Source organism: Nycticebus coucang, chromosome 15 (genome assembly GCF_027406575.1).
Source record: "Nycticebus coucang isolate mNycCou1 chromosome 15, mNycCou1.pri, whole genome shotgun sequence".
NCBI classification, from domain to species: Eukaryota; Metazoa; Chordata; class Mammalia; order Primates; family Lorisidae; genus Nycticebus; species Nycticebus coucang.
In genome coordinates, this window is record NC_069794.1 from 86,267,052 (window position 1) to 86,287,658 (window position 20,607).

General features: G+C 37.1%; 1 protein-coding gene across 3 annotated transcripts in view; it reads left to right on the forward strand.

Annotated features, from left to right (window-relative positions):
• Positions 1 to 4,162: 4,162 nt before the first annotated feature.
• The window catches only part of NBEA (neurobeachin), a 754,735-nt gene continuing 738,290 nt past the window's right edge, over positions 4,163 to 20,607 (forward strand). For all 3 annotated transcript variants that reach the window (XM_053563534.1, XM_053563535.1, XM_053563536.1), the window contains exon 1: positions 4,163 to 4,975. In XM_053563534.1, the coding sequence (XP_053419509.1) occupies positions 4,676 to 4,975 (300 nt within the window). In that variant the 5' untranslated portion in view covers positions 4,163 to 4,675. The remainder of the gene's footprint in view (positions 4,976 to 20,607) is intronic.

A 20,607-nucleotide genomic window follows, 5' to 3' on the forward strand; every position in this document is an offset into this window, starting at 1 on the left:
TGGGAAATTATAGCTAAATGTACCTTTATTAACAGAATATTCAAAATTACAAAATATTTAAAAAGTATTCTCTGTGTTTGTCACTTCTCTCTACACACACAAAGTCTTCTCTCTCTTCTTCAAGATGAGTATGTTTAAAGATATCTGTTATTATAATTTTTTATATGTTTGGGGACTTTTGAGACACCCTGTAGTTGAAGGATTATATTAAACAGGTGCTTATGAACAACCTTAATCAGTAGTTTTAAATCTTTTTGACCATGGTTTGCAGTAAGAAATACATGTCACATCATTACCTAGTAACCACACATGTGTATACTACGCATATGTACATGTGTATAATTAAACAAGTTTCATGAAGTGCTTCTCCCTTACAAAATGGAATTTTCATATTTCTCAATTCTGTGTGTTTCTTTCTATTCTATTTCATGGGGACAAAAATAAAAACTGCTGGTTGCAACTCACAAAATCAATTTCGTGACTCCCTAATGGGTTGGGGTCCACAGCTTGAAAGATGTGACTTGATTTCAAGCAGAGTGTTAACTGGTAACTACTGAGCTGTTTTTATCCTGTTCTAGCAAATATTTGGATGAAGATCTATAAGGAATGTTCTCAATTTTGCAGATAATAAGAAGAATAAGAATAAATTATTTTTATGATATGATCAGGATTTAGAAATTCCCAGGAGATGAAATTTAAATAAGAATTAAATAGACGACCTGAATAAAAAATAAGATTTAAATAGATATGTGCATATTTGTACTTGATATTTTAAAATCTACACATAAAAGTAGCACATGGGAGATATGCTGCTGCTAACAAAACAAAACAAAAAATGGAAAAAACACAAAAAACCTTGACTTTTCAGGTTGATAATAATTTCAACATAAAAGGGGAATGGAACCAAAATTATCTGAGAACCTATTACATGCCAAACATGAATCATTACTGTATTACATGAATTAATAGTGTCATGCTGTTGAAAAACCAAAAACCAAACCAAACCAAACACATCTATGTTGACTTGAGGTTTTATTAACAGGAGTTATAATTCTGAAGGCTGAGGCTGATGTGAGATTTATACTGATTTATACTGGTGTGAACCTCCATGGAATGTGGAGTGTTCTGTTCAGATAACCATTAAACAGACCAGTTCTTTAAAGATCAGGTGAAGGGAGTGGAAATGTTTAGCTTGGAGAACTGCTGTTTTCATTCATTTGTCTTTGAATACATTTATTAAATGTAAGTCACAAGCCAGGCATGTGAGGTGCTGAAAACACAAAAATAACTGTGAGTCTTTTCCCATAGCCAATGAAGGCAAATATTATTGACAGCTGTTACTACATTAAATACCTTAAATGTATTAGCTCCTTTATCCTATGAAATAATATCATCAATCCTACCAAAGTAGGAATGGGTAGTTGGGTATACTGACTTTGAGACTTTGGAGTTAGGTCATTTTTCTAAAGATCTCACATGCAAGTGGGTAGTGGAACTGGAATTCAAATCTAGATTCTACTGAATCTGAAGGACATGTGCATGTTGCCTCTTGAAACTCAAATTCATAGGCTTATCTTTGAAGGGTTGCTCTTAGAAGTATGAGTTTATGAAAATGTATGCCAAAGTAATTTTACCATATAATTTTTTTTTAATCTGGAGACTTAAAAATGGATGCTTTAGGCATCTTCTTTTATTATGTAGCTTATCTTTTATTTCAAAATATTGTTAATGCAAATGCTAAGTTATCTGTACCTTTATACGGAAATAGGCTTTATAGGCCAAAAGGAAGCAGACTTGCTGTCTTTTCTAAACTTTATGCTTTTGAAAACATATAACTGTGTAATTATGGAGACTTGTGTGCGGTTATAATCGCTATTACATTTGTTTATAGGTCATGCGACACGCATTATGCCTGTTCACTCAGGATACAAAGACACATTTACTATGTGCTAGCTGTTGGGTTGATATTATTTCATTGTGTTCTCACTTCCCAATGGTTCAGAACTTATCATCCCTATTTAAGGAAGGAAGAGAGTAAAGCTCAAATATACTTTATAAGTACTAAGTTGTGAGTATGATTCAGAACCCCATATACTTCCCACAGTACAATACCACCTGTGAGGAGCTGACAGTCTACTGGAGAAACCTTTTCATTTGTTAAGCTCTTTTAAATATCTCTGAAGTAGAATTAATATGCAAAAGAAGTGAGGTTTTTCTGCTTTGAATAGTGATATCCTCTTTACCTACTCCCTATCTCCATTAAAGAACGAACAAACCAAAATGCACACACATACTGCTTAAGAATAAAACAAGAAGGATTTGAATGGAAATGCTAGAATGATGTTAAGCTATTCATTCAGAAAGGCAACAGAAAGTTCAGGTTGTCACTGTCTCTCAAAGCACTCATGCAAGAAGTCTAAAAATAGCAAGAGGTAGAACCTAGGCCATATACATATATGCACAGTGGGGGGAAAAACCTAGTGTGCCAACCTTTCAGTCTAGATTTATGTATTTAGAAAAGATGTACCATTTTAAATTTGCAAATGAAACAGTGCTCCTAAAAGTAGATGATACGCACTCGGGACAGACAAAAATTCTGTGGGTGGACATAATTGTTATAGGAGTTTTCAATTACTGTATATCTCAAGTTACACTTGTAAGACTTGTATGTTTTGTAAATTACCCATACAGTTTCAACTGACCTAGCATTTTATAATTCCATTGCTATTTAATTTAAATGGATATACCACTTACCATTTCTTGGAGAAATTTTTGCATAATTGCTTTCATAATTCAACCAGTTCAGTGAAAGTTTAAACAAGCAAACAAAACCAAGAGCTAATCCTAAGCATAGGTTTAGAGAAACTTTGCTATAGTTTATGGTACTATGGAATTTTATCATATTCCTATATCCTGGGAGTTAACTTGACCAGCAAGTCTAATTAAACATGAGTAATAATAAACATGATTATGATGAATTTGTATATTGACTTTTTTTCATTTGAACTGACAATTGAAATGATTTGAATATACCTCAAGATACCTAATATTTCTGGTGGTTTGTAATTTATCTTTATTGAAAAGGGCAGACCCCATAAAATATTAAAGAAAAGTATATCCTTCCTTTTGAGGACGAAACCAGCAGTCATGCCTATTTAGTTTTGATTCAACACCAGCAGCAAGATTACTGAGTACATTTTACTTTTAAATATTAAAAGCTATTTTATTTTTGCATCTCTGTTCAGACACAGAAATTTACTTTTCTCACAGAAGAAGGATGGCAGTGAGAATCACGCGTGTTTTTAGATAATTAAAAAAATTCCTCCCAACTGTACGTCCCTATGAAAGGGGAAGCATCATTAATTGGCATCAGACCTGAGCACCATCAGAGTCTTAAAGTGTGAGATTTGTCCCTCCCACCAAACTGTCCCGCGGTGTCGCACAGTGCAGCCTTTTTAGGCTGGGAGGTGAGTTCAAGAGCTGTTTGCTGCTGCGAGCTTGACCCAGAGAGGATCACTGTTTGACAAGTTCTATTTTAGGTCGTGCCTGAGTGTGCAGGTGTCAGCCTCTTTCATGGCTGTAGAAAAAGAACTATTACTCTCCCATCTGTATCCTTCTCCCAACAATGAAGGATCGTTCTCCCCCGGTGCGTTTGTTTCTGCTTTGCCAGCCACTTTTTCTTTAGGAAATTCCAGGGAGGGCAGGCGGACAGGACTGCGAGGTAGGGCGAAGAGGGGGCATTAAGAGGTCATCTGCCACTCCCCGAGACCTACAAGGCACGTGGCACTGGCAGTAGCAGCCGCTGAATGCAACAACGAAGAGGATGAACCTCCTCCTAGCAAAAGGATATTGAAAGGAGGAGGAGGTGGCGGTGAAGGCAAGACACGCACACCGTGTCCTTCCCCCTGGGGAGAATGCACCCTCAAGGGAAAAACCACAAGGAAGCCACTACCCGCCCCGCCTCTGCCAGCTTGCCCCAGTGTCTGGCAGCAGTCCCCATGCACCTGCTCACCTGTCTATCCGTTCAGGGTGGCTGGGGGAGGGACTAGGGGTGTCCGGGTGGGTGGGTGGGAAGAGGAGGAGGGCAGGGCAAAAGAGGGGGTGCACCGAGGGCTCCGCCCCCGGAGGCTCTGCGCAGGCGCAGTGGCCGCTACCGCAGGCAGGGGGCGGCAACATGGCGGAGTGAGCGGCGGCGTCGGGGCTTCACAACAACAGTGGCGCTCGTAGCAGCGGCAGTAGCAGCGTCAATAGCGTCGGCCTCAGCCTGAGCTCTAGCACCGGCCAGCGCCGCGGCCAGCTGCTGGCGCCGGAGGTTTTTTCGGAGCGGCAGCAGCAGCATCTCCGCGGGGGGCGGGCCGGGCCGGACCGACCGGGAGGGGGAGAGAGAAGAGGCAGCGGCGGCGGCACAGCTGCTGGGCGGGCACTGCCGCTCGCCCGGCGGCGGTTAGCAGTGCCGCCGCCACCGGGAATCAGCCTGCGAGTCCCCCACCGCCTCCGCCGGGGAGGGCGTCGGAGCGGGCCGGGCTGAGGCGCAGGCGGGAGCGGGCCCGGCGCCGCGGCGCTGGTGGATGCTGGGGCTCCGAGGCGACGGCCGGGGGGCGGGGGCCGCGGCAGGTATAACGGTCCCGGCGGAGGCGGCGCAGCTGCTCTTCCCTTCTCCTCAGGAGGGGGGCCAATGGCGAGCGAGAAGCCGGGCCCGGGCCCGGGGCTCGAGCCTCAGCCCGGGGGACTCATTGCCGTCGGGGCCGGCGGCGGCGGCGGCGGCGGCGGCGCAGGGGGCAGCGGGATGGGGGAGCTGAGGGGAGCGTCGGGCTCCGGCTTGGGCTCCGGCTCCGGCTCGGTGGTGCTCCCCGCGGGGATGATCAACCCTTCGGTGCCGATCCGCAACATCCGGATGAAATTCGCAGTGTTGATTGGACTCATACAGGTCGGAGAGGTCAGCAACAGGGACATCGTGGAGACGGTGCTCAACCTGGTAAGGAACAGGCGTGCTCTCCCGTCTGCCTCCCCAGCCCCCACAGCCTCTCTCCCCAGCGCCTCGCGCTCCTACCCCGCCACCCTCAGGGTCACACGCGCAGCGTGTCCCTGGGAGCACAGACCTTCCAGCCGGTATTGCCCAGCGGGTGACCTGCCGGTGCGCTGCCAGAGCAACCGCACCTCCCTCCTCTCCTGCCACCTGAGCGCAGTGCCCAACTTAACACTGCTTCTTATCACTTCTCCCGACGAGTAAATCAGTCCTCGCCGTGAAGGTTTTTGGCTGCACTTTAGAGTTTAGTTAGAGGATGAGGAGGCCCCTGTTCCCTGGGGTTCTGTCCCCCACACTTAATTGTCAGTGGTGTCGCTCTTTGGCCCTCCGAGGAGGATGACAGCCTTGCCCCTGGAGCCTGAATTCCCCCGTGCTACTGAAATGTGAGACGCGCATTAGCTTTCAGCTTGAGCAGCTGGGGTGTGATGTTTTCGAAGGAGGAGGAAAATGATGCAGTTTTGCATCTGTCTTTAATTATTACAAGGCTACGATGGAGAGCGTTGTGGCCATATCTCTCCTCCCCACCTCTTAGGCAGCCTACCGCTCTTTGTAATGTTGCCCTGAATATGCTGATTTCTTAGTTGTTTTCTGAGCACACGAGGTGTAAAAATGTGAGGGCACCAAATCATACAGGTTGGTTTCTATGGTTGCCTTCAGGAGCATGGCATGTGGATAAAGAGTAAAAGAAAGGATTTAAAGGCAGCCCTAGATTTTGGTTCCTTTCATGATAAGAAAGAGTTACTGCAGAACTGTGTATGACTTAATGTTTTGCGCTATCTACAGAGAAGCTGAGAAGCCTTGAAGATGTCAGGGGAAGAAATGGAAAGAAATTAGTAGAGGAGAATCATAAATTGAACATAATGAAGAGTAGTTCATTTTTAGTGCTTTATAAATGGAGTTTTTGATGCAGCAAAGCTTTTTATATAGTTTCCTTTGCAATAACCAGAAGTCTTTGACATACGGTAAGGTTGGGTTTTGGAAGGCAAGGCATAAATCGAGAGCAATCAGTTGACTATTGTATTTGGTGTGGAGTCACAGGAATATAAAAATATGCTCGCAACGGGGTTTTATAACACCCATGCAGTCTGAGTTTTCAGCAAAGCAATTGTTTTTATTTCATTTATCGGAAAACTGAAAGAAAGCTGCAGCTTTATCAGAGACGTCCTGACATGTGGATTAGATAATGTCTACGGTTGATGAGCCTCTTAAATTCACAGAAAAGTTGAAGCTGTTTTTTTTTTTTTTTTTGCTAGTTTGTCAAGTTAAAGATAGGAGATTATATGTCCTTATGCATTGGTTACTGTTTAAATACAAAAACACCTCTTTGTGCTTTTGTATACCCTTCAAATAAATTACCATAAAAACTCTATGGAAGTCTGGGGGAAATGTCATCACATAGATATAACCAAGTCCTTTTTAAAATGCACTACTAGAAATACAGCTGTCTTGAGAGATTTAATTTTAACTATCTTCAAATGGGAGGTCAGTATTTGCCTTTTTTTTTTTCTTCTTAAAAGAAAAGAGATGAATCTCAAAATGTTAGTAAGTTAGCAGGTAATACATTTAAAGGCACACATTTTAAGTTTTTCCAGTTTTTATCTAACCAATACTATTTTTACACTCGCTAATATTAGGCTATTTTAGTAAGTGTTTGTATGCTTACTGAATACATTTTAACCTGATAAGAGGCATTAGAGCTTTCACAACCTGGAAACTGATTTGAATGTATAACCAGTTTGGACTCTGCAGCAGTAGCAATGTATGCCGAATTAGTTGTTAACAGATGGGGTTCTTTAGATATACAGTATACTAAGAAAGGAAGGGAAATATTTCTCTTGAGGTAAAGAAGAAATTTAACTCTTCAGTGCAGTGAAATTCTGGCTTAAAGTCTTTACATGCAGACATTATTTTAGGGAACTTTAGCATCAGTTTATAGTCAGTGGAAATAACATAGAAATGGTATATCCCCAAATCCTCTTAAGACCTTGTAACTGCAGTGACTTTTGGAATAAAAAAGTTAGTTTTAAAATTTCTTGTGTATATTTAAAAGAATGCAATCGATTTTTTAAATGGAAACTTCTGGGGGAAAAAATGACAGAAGGAGCTATTTATTATTAAGTTGTTAATTACATTGATTATGGAATATGAGTTAGTTATTTGAAGTGTAGTATCTCTCGAATTGTAGGTGGAGGGCTATAATTATTGTTCCAGTATATTCGTGATGAAAATGCCATGTGAAAATTTAAGCTGATTCTCAAAAATATGTGGAATCCTTAGGTATTTAAGAAATAATTATACAACTTAATTCTGTTTATTTAATAGGAATAAATAACATTTATTTAGGACACTTAGTGACTTGTGAGAAGTTGGAAACCTCTATTATTATCTTGAAAATTAGTTTAAAAAATTTTCAGTTTTAATTTAAACCATTAAATAGAAATGTTAGGTGAAATAGTGAAATGTTATTCAGGGTGCCCCGTATCACACAAAAGAAAGGAGAACTATAAAACTTCAGAAGGAAATGAGTTTCTGCCTTAAACAATGCTTTGTCTCAGTCACCTTTGTGAATATACATTTTTTTCTTTTTTCTTGTTCATTTTTTTCTTCGTAGTATAATATGAGACTACTAGTACTACATGCTTGGATTTTAGGTGCTATTTCCCACATACATGCCTTGCCCAAAGAATTGAAAGTTTTGCAGAGCGAAGTTTAAGCATGTAGTAAAAAATAGGATCTCTTCAACAGAGCTGTGGCTATAATGTTTCTTTTGTTTCCCAAAGGTAAAGATCCATTCCACCATTTAGGTGGATTATGGGAGTTTGGTGAAGAATCACCAATGTAATGTGAAATAAAATGAATGATTTCAATCGTAGGTACATGTAATTTGTATAATGATATGGTTAACTTAAAACATTCAAATGTGGATGGATAGTGTCAGGGAGATGGGTAAATTAGTTTGTGAATAACATTATAATGAGAGTATTATCAAGGATTCTAGTTGTAGCTCTACTAATAAAATAAACTGATCCTCAACTAACTTTGGCTTCAGGAGGAATTACTTAATGTGATAATATAAGTTTATAGAAAGGAGATTTTATTGTTTTTTTCAGTTGTAAGGCAGGAATATTGTAATGCTTAATCTATTGCTTCATTTCTAAACACTTAATATATAAAGTTTTTACTTCCTCAAAGTAAATGCTGTGTATTTAAAACATTATCTTTGTTTATAATGTGAACTTTTTAATCACAGATTTTTAATATATTTTTTAAAAGATAAATATAAAGGATTATATTTACTTTATGAAAGAATTCATAGGTTTTTTTGAATAGCTTTCTTTCTTCTGTAGTGTAATTATGTAATTATGATTCCAGAATTTAATTATTAATTTATAGATTTCTTTTTCACAAATTATTGAATGTATGACTTTTTCATGAAAAATTTTCATGGATTTGTAGATTTTTTTGTGAATTACTGTGAAATATAACAATATGTCGTTTGCTGTAGTAAATGGTATTTCCTCAGATAATTTTATCTTTTTACATTCTGAGTGGCATGCTGTTTGCTGTATTGAAAGCATAACAAGAAACTTTGAGGGGGTTTGTGGGTTACTAAGTTTCTTTCTTCTTGGCATATGGATCATGACATTCTTGTTAAAAGGGAAATTTTAAGATTTTTTTTTTGTACTTGAATATGATAGTAACTTCCTTGGATTTTTTTTTTTATTTTCAGCTTTATTTTATTTTAGAGATATTTAGAATTTCACAAACAAAAGGTATATTCTGCATTTGAATTAAAATTGTAAAAATTTTTACAGTTACATCTTGGAGTCATAGAAGTACTTAATACTAATGAAACCACATTTATTTGTATTAAAACAATTTCCTGCATTTTAATTTATATTGTCATGGAAGTCTTCCTGTTAGTTTCAATAAATATTTTTTCTTGCAGTTGGTGTAGAAAATAATATTAAGGATGCATATGTAAATACTAGGAGTTTCAATATCTTAAGCAGTTTTGAGATTTCCCATAAAAATATTAATTTAGTCATATAATGATACTAAAGTAGCAAATATCTTATAATTAGTCTGATAAATTATATTAATTTTTAATGTTTTGTATACTGCTAGTCAGTTTTTGGCAGTACTGTGCTGTTAATTAAAAGTATCTCAAGTTTTCCTCTTCTGCTATCCTTTTCCCATAGTTTAAAGTAATTCATTGGGTCTAGCAGAACCAGCCCCCTTTTTGTATCACCTATGTAGCTGTATTATCAAAAATTCAGTCATCTGCACTTTTTACCATTTACTTAAAACATTTTCCCGTGCCAGTTCCATAGATTTTTCTATGTTTTGTGTGTATTTCTCTTTATGCACTGTCAGCATATCTCTTTTGCATCACATACTGCTCTTTGGTATTGTAGTTGTTTTATGTGTGTTTTCCCTGTGAACTCCATGAGCACAAGAACTTAACTTAAACTTAATTAAAAAAGGACTGATCTTATGTATATTTACTTTCTGTATTTCTAGCTCTTGGATAAGTTAAGTATATTTTGAATATGTAGTACAACATTGCTCAGCAGTAATAATTAGGACCAGTTTCTGAAGTTATGTCAGCAGTAGGGTCTAGGACCAGAATCCTCAAATAAATGAGATTGAGATAAATTTAATGTATTGTTTATTCCTAAAACTAGAAGTGTCTATTGAATATTTATGATGTTATATATGCTAAACGTTACTATATATGTAAACGCTATTTTGAACTAACATCTGAGAATAAGAAAGAGTCTGGTAAAAACTTTTCAATGTATGATCACATATAAGCACATAACAAAATTCATGTTGTTAACAAAGTACATAATTCATTGAATGGAAATTTAAAAAATATTGTTAGCATTTGTCATATTACCAAGAATAGTAGACACCTCTTGTTGCCTCTGTCTAACATACATTTTCCATTTTCGTAGCAGTACCTCAGTTTTTTTGATGAGTTCCCTATTCATTGCATGTTCTTAATTCATCTGGTTTAGGTGGATTAACCCTTTTTGGGTGGTTGAGCATCAACTCAGGTTTGGTTAGAATCATGGTGCTTGGTTCCTGGACAAATATTTAACCCACCGGAAGCCCCAGAGTGGTTCCACAACTTGTGCCGGAACTTTGCCTAATGAAGATGCTGAAAGAGCAGATTCTTAGACTACAGTTGTAGGTGTCTGTCTTGGAGTTTGACCAAGTGTGAAGCCAGAAGAGAAAAATAGCTTGAAATGCTCCAGTGGCACAATTGGTTAGCGCGTGGTACTGACAGAGAAAAATAGCTTGATTCTCATGGAACTCTTAAGAGTTCTCTGTGTCTGTGGTGAATGTCTTCAGTTAAATTCTTTTAAAATTTGTTGCTTTTATTGTTATTTGTTTCATATCAGTGTAAGTTGGGTTTTTGTCACTTGTAAACAGAAAGGATCCCCACTAGCGTAGACAATAAATAGTATGAGGCATTTAATAGACCTTGAATGTTGACATGGAGTTCAAAGCAAGGAAGATTTTTGTTGTCCCCTAGCAATTCCTCTTAAAGAATTACATACAGAGTAGCTGTTTAAACATTCGTCAGTGTTATCTTTGCGCATGGAACTACTGAGGTTGGAATTTTAGGGATGTTGGAATGTTTTGGCTACTTCTTGGAGCTTGACAATATCTAGTAAGAGAGCAATACTTTGGTTTAAGATGGTGTGCTTCAAAGCAGAAAGGAAAGAAAATACAATCTTTCCAAGAAGAGAGGCTCTTTCTGCCTGTAGCTGCCATTCATGATAGTAGAAAATCATATCTGAGCTTTGTTGCTTTTTGTAAGGACTCAACTTTTTATCCCATAGGAAAGTTGATACATGTAAGAGGAAAGCACGAGATAAAGTTTTGTTCTGTAAGCTTCTCCCAAGCACCTCTTGCAGTGTGCTCCATCCACCTGACCAAAATGATGGAATCCAGTTGTAAAGAGCTTTAAAATAGGAAGCAACCAAGAAACAAGTAATAGAATAGCTGTGCCTCCTCACCTACTTTATTTTTTCACATTCCTTTAAGGAAGATTATTAAGCTGAGGGTTAAGGGGATAGAGTACTGGGAAGCCTGTAACTTAAAAGGTGAAACCTATATCTGTTTACTGTGTCCTGACAAGATCTCTTGTTTTGGTTGCTGATTCAACCTGTGGATTGAGGTGCGTTGACCAAAAACTAAGGCTTTAGGGAAGCTGTACTTTTCAGGGAAACCTCATGCCCAGTAAACAAAGGCCTATGTTATTTTTCTTCTACAGCAATTCTAAGCTTAAGCAATATAACTGCTAAAAGGAAAATCTTGTACAGCATGGAGAATAATAGACAAGTGAAGTCTTTTGAGATAGTAGCAATGAATGCATCCTTAATATTGTCTAACCAGGGAACTCCATTTGTAAGGACAGGGCATTCTTGCTATTCTGACCAGTAATACATGGTTTATGCTCTGAATTAGAGACCGTGGTTCCTTTTACTTTCTCCGCTCTTCCAGGTGGATTTATTATTGTGTTCTTTGACTATTGAATGTTAGTTATTAGGAGCATAGTTAAACTTACGTAGCTATATACTATTGGTTAGGAGATACCACCAAGAAGGATATCTTTATCACAGAAATTTCAGACTGGGTGAAGTAACTTGAGATTTGTTGTTGCTTTTGTTTTAACCCCATGGTGAGGTAGTGTGTATATTTTGTGTTGTGGCTAACACAGTGACATTGTTTAACATGGGTATTTAAATAGTTTTATATATGGGAGAAATGAGTGTGTAAGACAGATGGGCAGCCAAGGGCTAGAATATTATAGATTCCCATTGGTTTGGGCTATCTTATATCTGTTCTTTCTACTGTTAACAGTTGTAGGTTTTTGATACTCTTTTGGGGAGTTACCTCTTCTTCATTCTTGATTATTATCCCAGGACTCCTTGTTGCTTTCCTGGACCAGAGAACAATAACAGATACTGGTTTTAAAATCTAGCTGTACTTCTGAGACAGCTTGATAACTTCCGTTATTATTATTATTATTTTTTTAGAAAGAAGGTGCTTTCACAGGGGTTGCTAAAAAAGTGAGAATGTAAGTTGAACTGACTGGCAGTCTGCCACCGTGAAGGCAGAGTCTACTTCAGAATGGTGCTCTCTCAGAGGCACCTGGAACCAAGAGATAGATTGTCGATGGTGCTTTTGGAGCCCGTCCAGTGCGTTGTATTTCCAGACATTTCAGTACACAAGCTAATACATTTCCTGTTTGAGTAGGGTTTCTATCTTGTTATACCCCAGCGATCTCTAATATTCTAAAGCAAAATTTTAAGAAGCCTTAGATGTTAAGTATTACAGGGAAGACCATAAGAAAAACATTTACTTGTTAAGGGACTTGATACATTTCAAGAAATATAAAAAGTTCACCTTCACTGAGTAAGGTAACAGATATCACAAAAAAGAATTACAAAAAATGGCCATTGTTTGCTAGGGCATGCTAAACTAATCTTAAATGCTGTTGATGGACATTGTACCTATTTTAAATGACATTTTACTGGTGTGTGTCAGAAACTTTAAAGAGCTTCGTGTCATTAGTCCTTAGTTCCTTAGACTAAGGAAAAATTACCTGTAAACAGGTAGAGACTTACTTGTACTTTTATGATGTAGCGTAGTAGGCATCAACCTAAATGCTCAACAGCAGAAAAGAGTTAATAACTCTCTTTTTACATCAATAATACAAAATAGCATACAGCCATGAAAACTTCCTGCTTGTTTCCTTAGCTAAAGAAGGTACTCTACCTTAGAAGGTAGATAAGCAGGTTGTACAGAGTAAGTGAGTAATATATATAAAGTGCTTGGTATATAACTAACTTAGTAACTGTTGTTAATTTTATTCTTGTCTTGGTCCTGAGGATCATCTGATAAGAAAAAAATAGTGACCTAACTAAAACTGAGCTGCCTTGTTTTAGCTTGGAGTACCTGAGCCTGATGACCTGTTGGGGAGGGGGTCTGGATCTGAGATAGTCTTCTTGGTGAAACATAGGAGATCTGCTTAGTTTTTAACAGTTCTCTGGGTAGTTTTTCCTAATTTTTTTTCTTTGAGTGAGGAAGATGGGAACTTGGGGGAAGGGACAGGCATGATATAACACCAGTTCCTTTGCCAGGAATACCTTCCGTCTCTTCCTTTCCTCACATTCTTGAATTTCCTGGATAGATGTAGGAAGACATTGGTGATCTTAGGCCAATAATATTTCCCTCTGGGAGCATTTACATAAATATTTAGAAGATACTTGGGTAACAATTCTATAGGGCAAGGTGGAGAAAAACTATTTTGTGATCAGTTTATTTTAGAAAATAACAGCTTATATTTTAATAGCTCTTAACTGTTTAGCGTGCACTTATGTGTTATCTAACAGAATAATCTTCATAGATACCATTCATTCCTTCTTTATAGTTGCAGAAACTAAAGCTGCAGGAACTAGTTAGTAGCACAGCTGGGACTCAAACCTTCAGATTTGAAAACTAGAGTTCTTTCCCATTACTGAACCCATGTAAGTAGTACTTAGAAACCATACGAGACGCAGCTTGTATGAAGAGATGATGTTGGAAGGGGAGGAGCCAGACAGTGTCAGTGGGTTGATTCTGTGGGAGGAAATGCGTCCCCTAGAGGGCTCAGGGGAAGCTGTTCAGAGAAATAAAAATGAATGTAGGACAATTTAATGGATTTGTATACAAAAGTGACTTAGTAAGAGCTATACTGTGTACGGTTTTTGAGTTTTGGGGAATAATTGGTTATGCAGTATTCTAAATGGCAACTGGCTTTAAATTTTATACCTTTTTACCAGGTAAAATGTAGATGCTGTAGATATTACTTGAAACCTGAGTAGTAGTATACATTAATGTATACAAAAAGTAGATTTGGTGATTTTCTTGTTGTGTATTGTGGTTATTAGATGAACCACCATCTATGTCACATTTACTTGAATTAAACAACTGAGTTATAGAAGGAATTATACTAGGATCTGGGTAATTTTCAGTAATTGTGATTCTTCTTGCTATTTACTAAAGTAAACATTGATTAATAGCAAATTTGGGGGGAATGCCAATCTAGATATAGTTCTCTTTAGCAAATACTTTTATTTTCTGAGAGAAATAATCTGCAACTGAGTTAAAGATGGTGTATGTGATGGTGTGTATATACAAATGTATATATATACACACACATACGTAATGCATATGTACATATACACATTTCTACTGTTATTAATTTTTTCCACATTTAGAAAGGGAATTGGCATTTATAGATTGGATTTGGGTTCATACCTTATGTTTTTAATGTCCTTTCCCAACTCCTTTGAAATAACTAGAGATTTATTTTAATATAATAAAAACTATGGCTGAGGTTAAATGATTTATCCAGAGTTGGACTGCTTAGTAGACTAAAAGTTATATCTTTTAGTCTACATTTCTAAAGTTTTTGCTATTTAAAATATGCTATTACCTTTGATGATGATGATGATGACAGTGATAGAATCCATACATGTCTGGCACTGTGGTAAGCATAGGACCTGCATAATCTCATTTAAGCATCTTGGTCTGGAATTTGAAATCTTTAATGAAATAAAGAGTCATTGTCTTTCTGAGTCAAATGAAGTCTGCTGTCTTTAAAGAGAAGTGTTTTCAATTCTAAACGTATAACTGATTATTATAAAATGTCATAGAATTATTTTACTTAACTTGTGCCAATTCTTTTATATTGATAATTTGATTACCCTTTAAAGTCTTTGAATTTAAATTAAGTATTTGAGTTATTTTTTAAATCTTAGCAGATATGAGTTATCAGTATAGGAGTGTTTCTTTTATTATAATATTTTGGTTATTACTTGATAATTATTACATTTCTCAAGTCATCATATTCTTCCATCTTTTATCTAAAGAACTCCTACTTACATTTCAAAATTTAACTCTTGCCCCCTTCCCCTGAAAGCTGCTCCTCCCCACCTGTTCTCCATCGCATTCAACACACATCTCAAACTCAGCACGTGCACGCTTTACTTCAGTCACAGCCTGCCCTCTGTGCCTGTAGGCTTCATGTCTATGAATCCAACCAATTTCAGATTGAAATATTTGAAAAAAGGCGGGCATGGTAGCATGTGTACTGAACATGTACAGACTTTTTATCTTGTCATTATTCCCTAAGGTAACAACTGTTTACCTTCCATTTACATTATTTTAGGTATTACAAGTAATCTAGAGATGATTAAAGTATTTGGAAGGGTGTGCATAGATTATATGCAAATAATACGCGATTTATAACTGGGAGTAGATCTTCTATGTATTTGGTATCTGTGGGGGCTGGAGGGTCCTGGAATCCTTTGAGGGTACGGAGGGACTACTGTTTTTACTTGTCATACAACCCTAGAGACTGAATTCCTTGAGGATCAGAAAATTGTGTTATTCACCTTGCTGCTATGACTGCTTACTATGTTATCTAATTTTGTTTGTGGTGCTTAGTGAACTTTTTTGTGAATGTGAATACTTTTTTCACTTTTGATATAGCTAGTTTGCTTGTTTTGGTCACATCTGGCTTGGGTATAGATGTTACCTTTACAGGCTGTACTGATTTCTTCAGTTTCTGTATTTGCCTCTTGCTTTAGCATTTCAGTTTTTTTTTTTTGGGGGGCAGTGGGGGAATGATAGATATATCTAAGTGTATACAGTTGTCCATTGGTATCTGGCATCTTACCCTCAGAATACTCAAAGTGCTGGTTTAATAAATTACTGAGTAATTCTAAGCTAGTGTACAATATAACAACAATATAACAATGAGTAATATAACATTTACATTGTATTAGGCATAGTAAGTAATCTAGACATGATTTAAAGTGTATGAGAGGATGTGTGTAGGTTATATGCAACTGCTACTCCCATTTTATGTAAAAGACTTGAGCATTTGTGGGTTTTGGTATCTGAGGGAGATTCTAGAACCAATTTTCCATGGGTACTGAGGGATGACTATATTCGTTGTCTTTAATTTTAATTAATTACTTTTATTTCTTTATTTATTATTTTAGTCTTTTCTAGCTTGCTCAAGGGAGATAGTGAAATTTATTGGGATCCAATTCACTGAATTTGTTCAGGAACTCTTTCTGCTTCATTTACATTCACTTCTGATATATTGGCTGGAATCAACAGAAGATTATATAAACACACAAACACACACATATATAAAAATAAAATCAAGAGATGTACTGTAAGGAGTTAGCTCATGCTAATTTGGAGGCCGAGAAGTTCCAAGATCCACAGTTGACAATTGAAGGTGTAGTTCCATTTAACGTTCAAAATACTGAGAACCAGAAGAGCTGATGGTGTAAATTTTAGTCTGAAAGCTGGTGGGTTCAAGTTCCAGGGAGAGCCACAGGGAGGGGGATAATCATGTTCAAGCTGAAGCAGTTAGGCAGGAGGAGTTATTTACCCCTACTTGGAGGCAGGTCAGACTTTTGTTCTATTCAGGCCTTCAGCTAATTGTATGAGCCATACTCAAATTAGGGCGGATAATGTGCTTTACATGCTGTACTGATTCAAATCTTAATCTCATTCACAAACACTCTCACAGACAAGCTCAGAATAATATTTAATGAAATAGTTGGACCCAGTCAGATTGATACACAAAATTAACCATCATGGGGGTGACACAAAATCACAGGAGTAGGCATTTTCCCAGTTAACTTTTTTTCCCCTGGACTGTTCAGAGATAAATTGTGTTGCACCATTGCAGGAAAATTATATACCTGTGCACATAGTAGGCATTTAATAAATATTGGGTGACTAACTAACTGGCAAAGAATAAGTGAGACTGTAATTTTGATTATATCATAATTCAGAAGAGAATTTTAAGATGAATAGATTAAAATTAACAGATGGCATTTACTATTTCCAGTACTCCTTGAAATGAGTAATTACTGTTTTTTAAAGGTATTGATGTTTTACTCTTATAAAAAATGAAATACAGGACAGTGCCTGTGGCTCAAAGGAGTAGGGCGCCAGCCCCATATACCGGAGGTGGCGGGTTCAAACCCAGCCCCGGCCAAAAAACTGCAAAAAAAAGAAATACATTCAAAACTAATTAGTTTTTTATGAGAGCAAAGTAATGTGACTTTGAAAGTCAGTAAAAGTTTTTTTTTTGTTATTGTTACATTTATTTCCAGGCTGGCCTATCTTATTCAGTCTTGATATTTTTATTTTTTTTATTGAAGTAAAATATGCATAACAAAATTTATTATTTATTAATTTTAAAATTTTGTTTTTACTTGACAGATATTGGTACATATTTAAGGAGTATAGTGTGATGTTTCCAAACATGTTTCACTGTGTAAAAATCAAATCAGGGTATTTAAGCATTTTTGTTACCTCATACATTAATCATTTCTTTGTGGTGAGAATATTTACAATCCTCTCTTCTAACAATTTTGAAATATACAATACAATATTGTTACTCACAGTACTTTAATGTGTATTTTAACCATTTTTAAGTGTGTGGTTCAGTGGCATTAAGTACATTCACATTTACCAGCTATCTCCAGAATTTTTTCATTTTCCCAAACTGAAATCGTATGCCTGTAAACAGTAACTCCCCTTTTCTGCTCCCTAGTCCATGGGCAGCTGCCATTTGACTCTCTGACTCTATGAATTTGACTACTCCTGAGTATCTCCTATAAATGGAGTCACGCAGTAGTTTTCCTTGTTCATCTGGCTTGTGTCACTTAGCATAGTGTCTTTAAGGAGCTCTGAGGTCTTGTTTGCACAAGTTGCATTTGTAAACTTTGATCCATCTGCACTAGTCTCCCTGTGCTGGTGGAAAAAAAGCACACAGTTCAATAAGCAGAAGTAATTTCCATGTGTCCCCGGATCTTTACTTCTGTTTCTTATCACGTGGAATAGAGATAGAGACACATAGTAGCACTTCTTTCAAAATTTTGTTTTTTCTCTTGCATTTTTTTTATTTTATTTATTTATTTATTTTTTTTGTAGAGACAGAGTCTCACTGTACTGGCCTCGGGTAGAGTGCCGTGGCATCACACGGCTCACAGCAACCTCTACTCTTGGGCTTACGCGATTCTCTTGCCTCAGCCTCCCGAGCAGCTGGGACTACAGGCGCCCGCCACAACGCCCGGCTATTTTTTTTTTTAATTGCAGTTTGGCCGGGGCTGAGTTTGAACCCTCCACCCTCGGCATATGGGGCCGGCGCCCTACTCACTGAGCCACAGGCGCCGCATTTGTTTTATACACTAGTATAACTCTTACTGATTCTCTTATCTTGAAACGTTTCTGTGTAGCTCCACACACAACCCTTGCTCTTTTTTTCCTAGTTTTCCTCCTCCTCTTTCTCTCTGTATGACAACACCTAAAATAATAAAACTGGCAAGATGGTCTCAAAGGTTGGGAGAGGAGAAGAGACTTAGTGGGTCAAGCCGCAATTCTAGCAGGGAGAAAGAAAGACCAGGAACACTTACACATCAGTAATTTTTGTTTTGTCACTTGAAAAACTAATTATTTATGGATGATAGGAGCTGATTTGTTATATCTGATCAGACCTAATGATTTCGTTTCCTCATTACATCTTCAGTAATGATTTTACCTCAGCTGCTTCTTCTTATAAAGTAAAATATTTGTTACTTAAGGGATTGTTAATGTGCTTGCATTAAACAGTCTAGGTTTTAAAAATTTTTTAAAAAGGCAAAACCTTTTGTTTTTTATCCTTTATCTTACCTGTCTAGTTACAAGCTTCTAGAGAGCATAACCCGTATCTATTTGAACTTTTTATGTAACATGCAGCTTCCAGAAATGTATATTTGGTTTAAAACCTTTAATTTTTTTACTTTAAAGAAATAACATATAATTTATCACCATTTTAATGCCATTACATTATAGTCCTAGCTTAGCATAAATAACTTACTAAAGATTTATCAGTCATGGCTGTATTTATGCCCCTTTGAAGAATAGGTGTGTCTTTTTATACGTTTAACTACTTATTGTAGGGTATTGCTTGTTTTTGTCTACAGCTATTCTGTTCCACATGGAAGCCTCTGTGTCTTGTGGTTATTGAGCATTTGCAGTGTGGCTATTAAGAGTTGTGATATGCTTTAAGTATGAAGTGTGCATGGAATTTCAAAGATACAGGTTTTAAAAAGTCAATCATTCTATGGGTCACATGTTAAAATGATAATATTTTAGGTATGTTGCCTTGGGTGTTATCATAAATAATGTATTTTACTATAAGTTATTTTACTTGTTCTTATTTCTTTTAGTATGCCTATTAAAATTTTAAAATAATATCTCCCTCAGATATTTCTTTTTTTTAATTAAATCACAAACACATAGATCATGTATACGTTAATGCATTATGGGGTACAATGTGCTGATTTCATATAGAATTAGGAATGCTTACATCACATTGGTTAATATATGCCTCATCTCGTTTGCTTATTGTGTTAAGACGTTTATACTCTATACTATATTAGTATACTCTACTCAACACGTACCCTTCATTATGCACCACTTGTGTGTTCCCATCATTCCCCCTCCCTCTGTCTGTCCTCCCCCCTCCCTCCCTACTCCCACTCTTCCTTCTTTATTTTGGACCATGGTTGTTATCTCATCCTCATATGAAAGTGTGAGTGATTGTAAATTGGTTTCATAATAGTACTGAGTGCATGGGATGTTTTTTCTTCTATCCTTGAGGTACTTTACTAAGAAGGATATGTTCCAGCTCCATCCATGTAAACATAAAAGAGGTAAAGTCTCCATCTTTTTTTAAGGCTGCATAATATTCCATGGTGTACATATACCACAATTTATTAATCCATTCATGAATCGATGGGCACTAGGGCTTCTTCCATGACTTGACTATTATGAATTGAGCTTCAGTGAACAATCTGGTGCAAATATCTTTGTTATAAAGTGATTTTTGGTCTTTTGGATATACACCTAGTAGAGGAATTGCAGGATCAAACGGCAGGTGTACTTGTAGATCCCTGAGTATTCTCCATACTTCTTTCCAAAAGGGATGTATTAGCTTGTACTCCCACCAGCAGTACAGAAGTGCTTCCTTTTCTCCATATCCATGCCAACACCTATGGTTTGGGGATTTGGTGATGTGGGCTAATCTTACTGGAGTTAGATGATATCTCAAAGTGGTTTTGATTTGCATTTCTCTGATGATTAAAGATGAGCATTTTTTCATGTGTCTGTAGGCCATGCGCCTATCTTCTTCAGAGAAGCTTCTGTTCAAGTCCCTTGCCCACAGTGAAATGGGATTACTTGTTTTTTTCTTACTAATAAATTTGAGTTCCCTGTGGATTCTGGTTATCAAACCTTTGTCAGATATTTATTTTCTACAACACTATTTGTTCTACTTCTAACTCAGTTTTTAGGTCATGTATTGGAGAGTTTGGATATTTTGCATGATTTTATAAACTATCATATAGTCACTTGCTCTTTATCTTTGGTGTAAGAAAGATTTCCTTGTAATAAAATTAGAGGATGTTCATCAGCAAGAAGGGGATGACACATTCAAATATTTA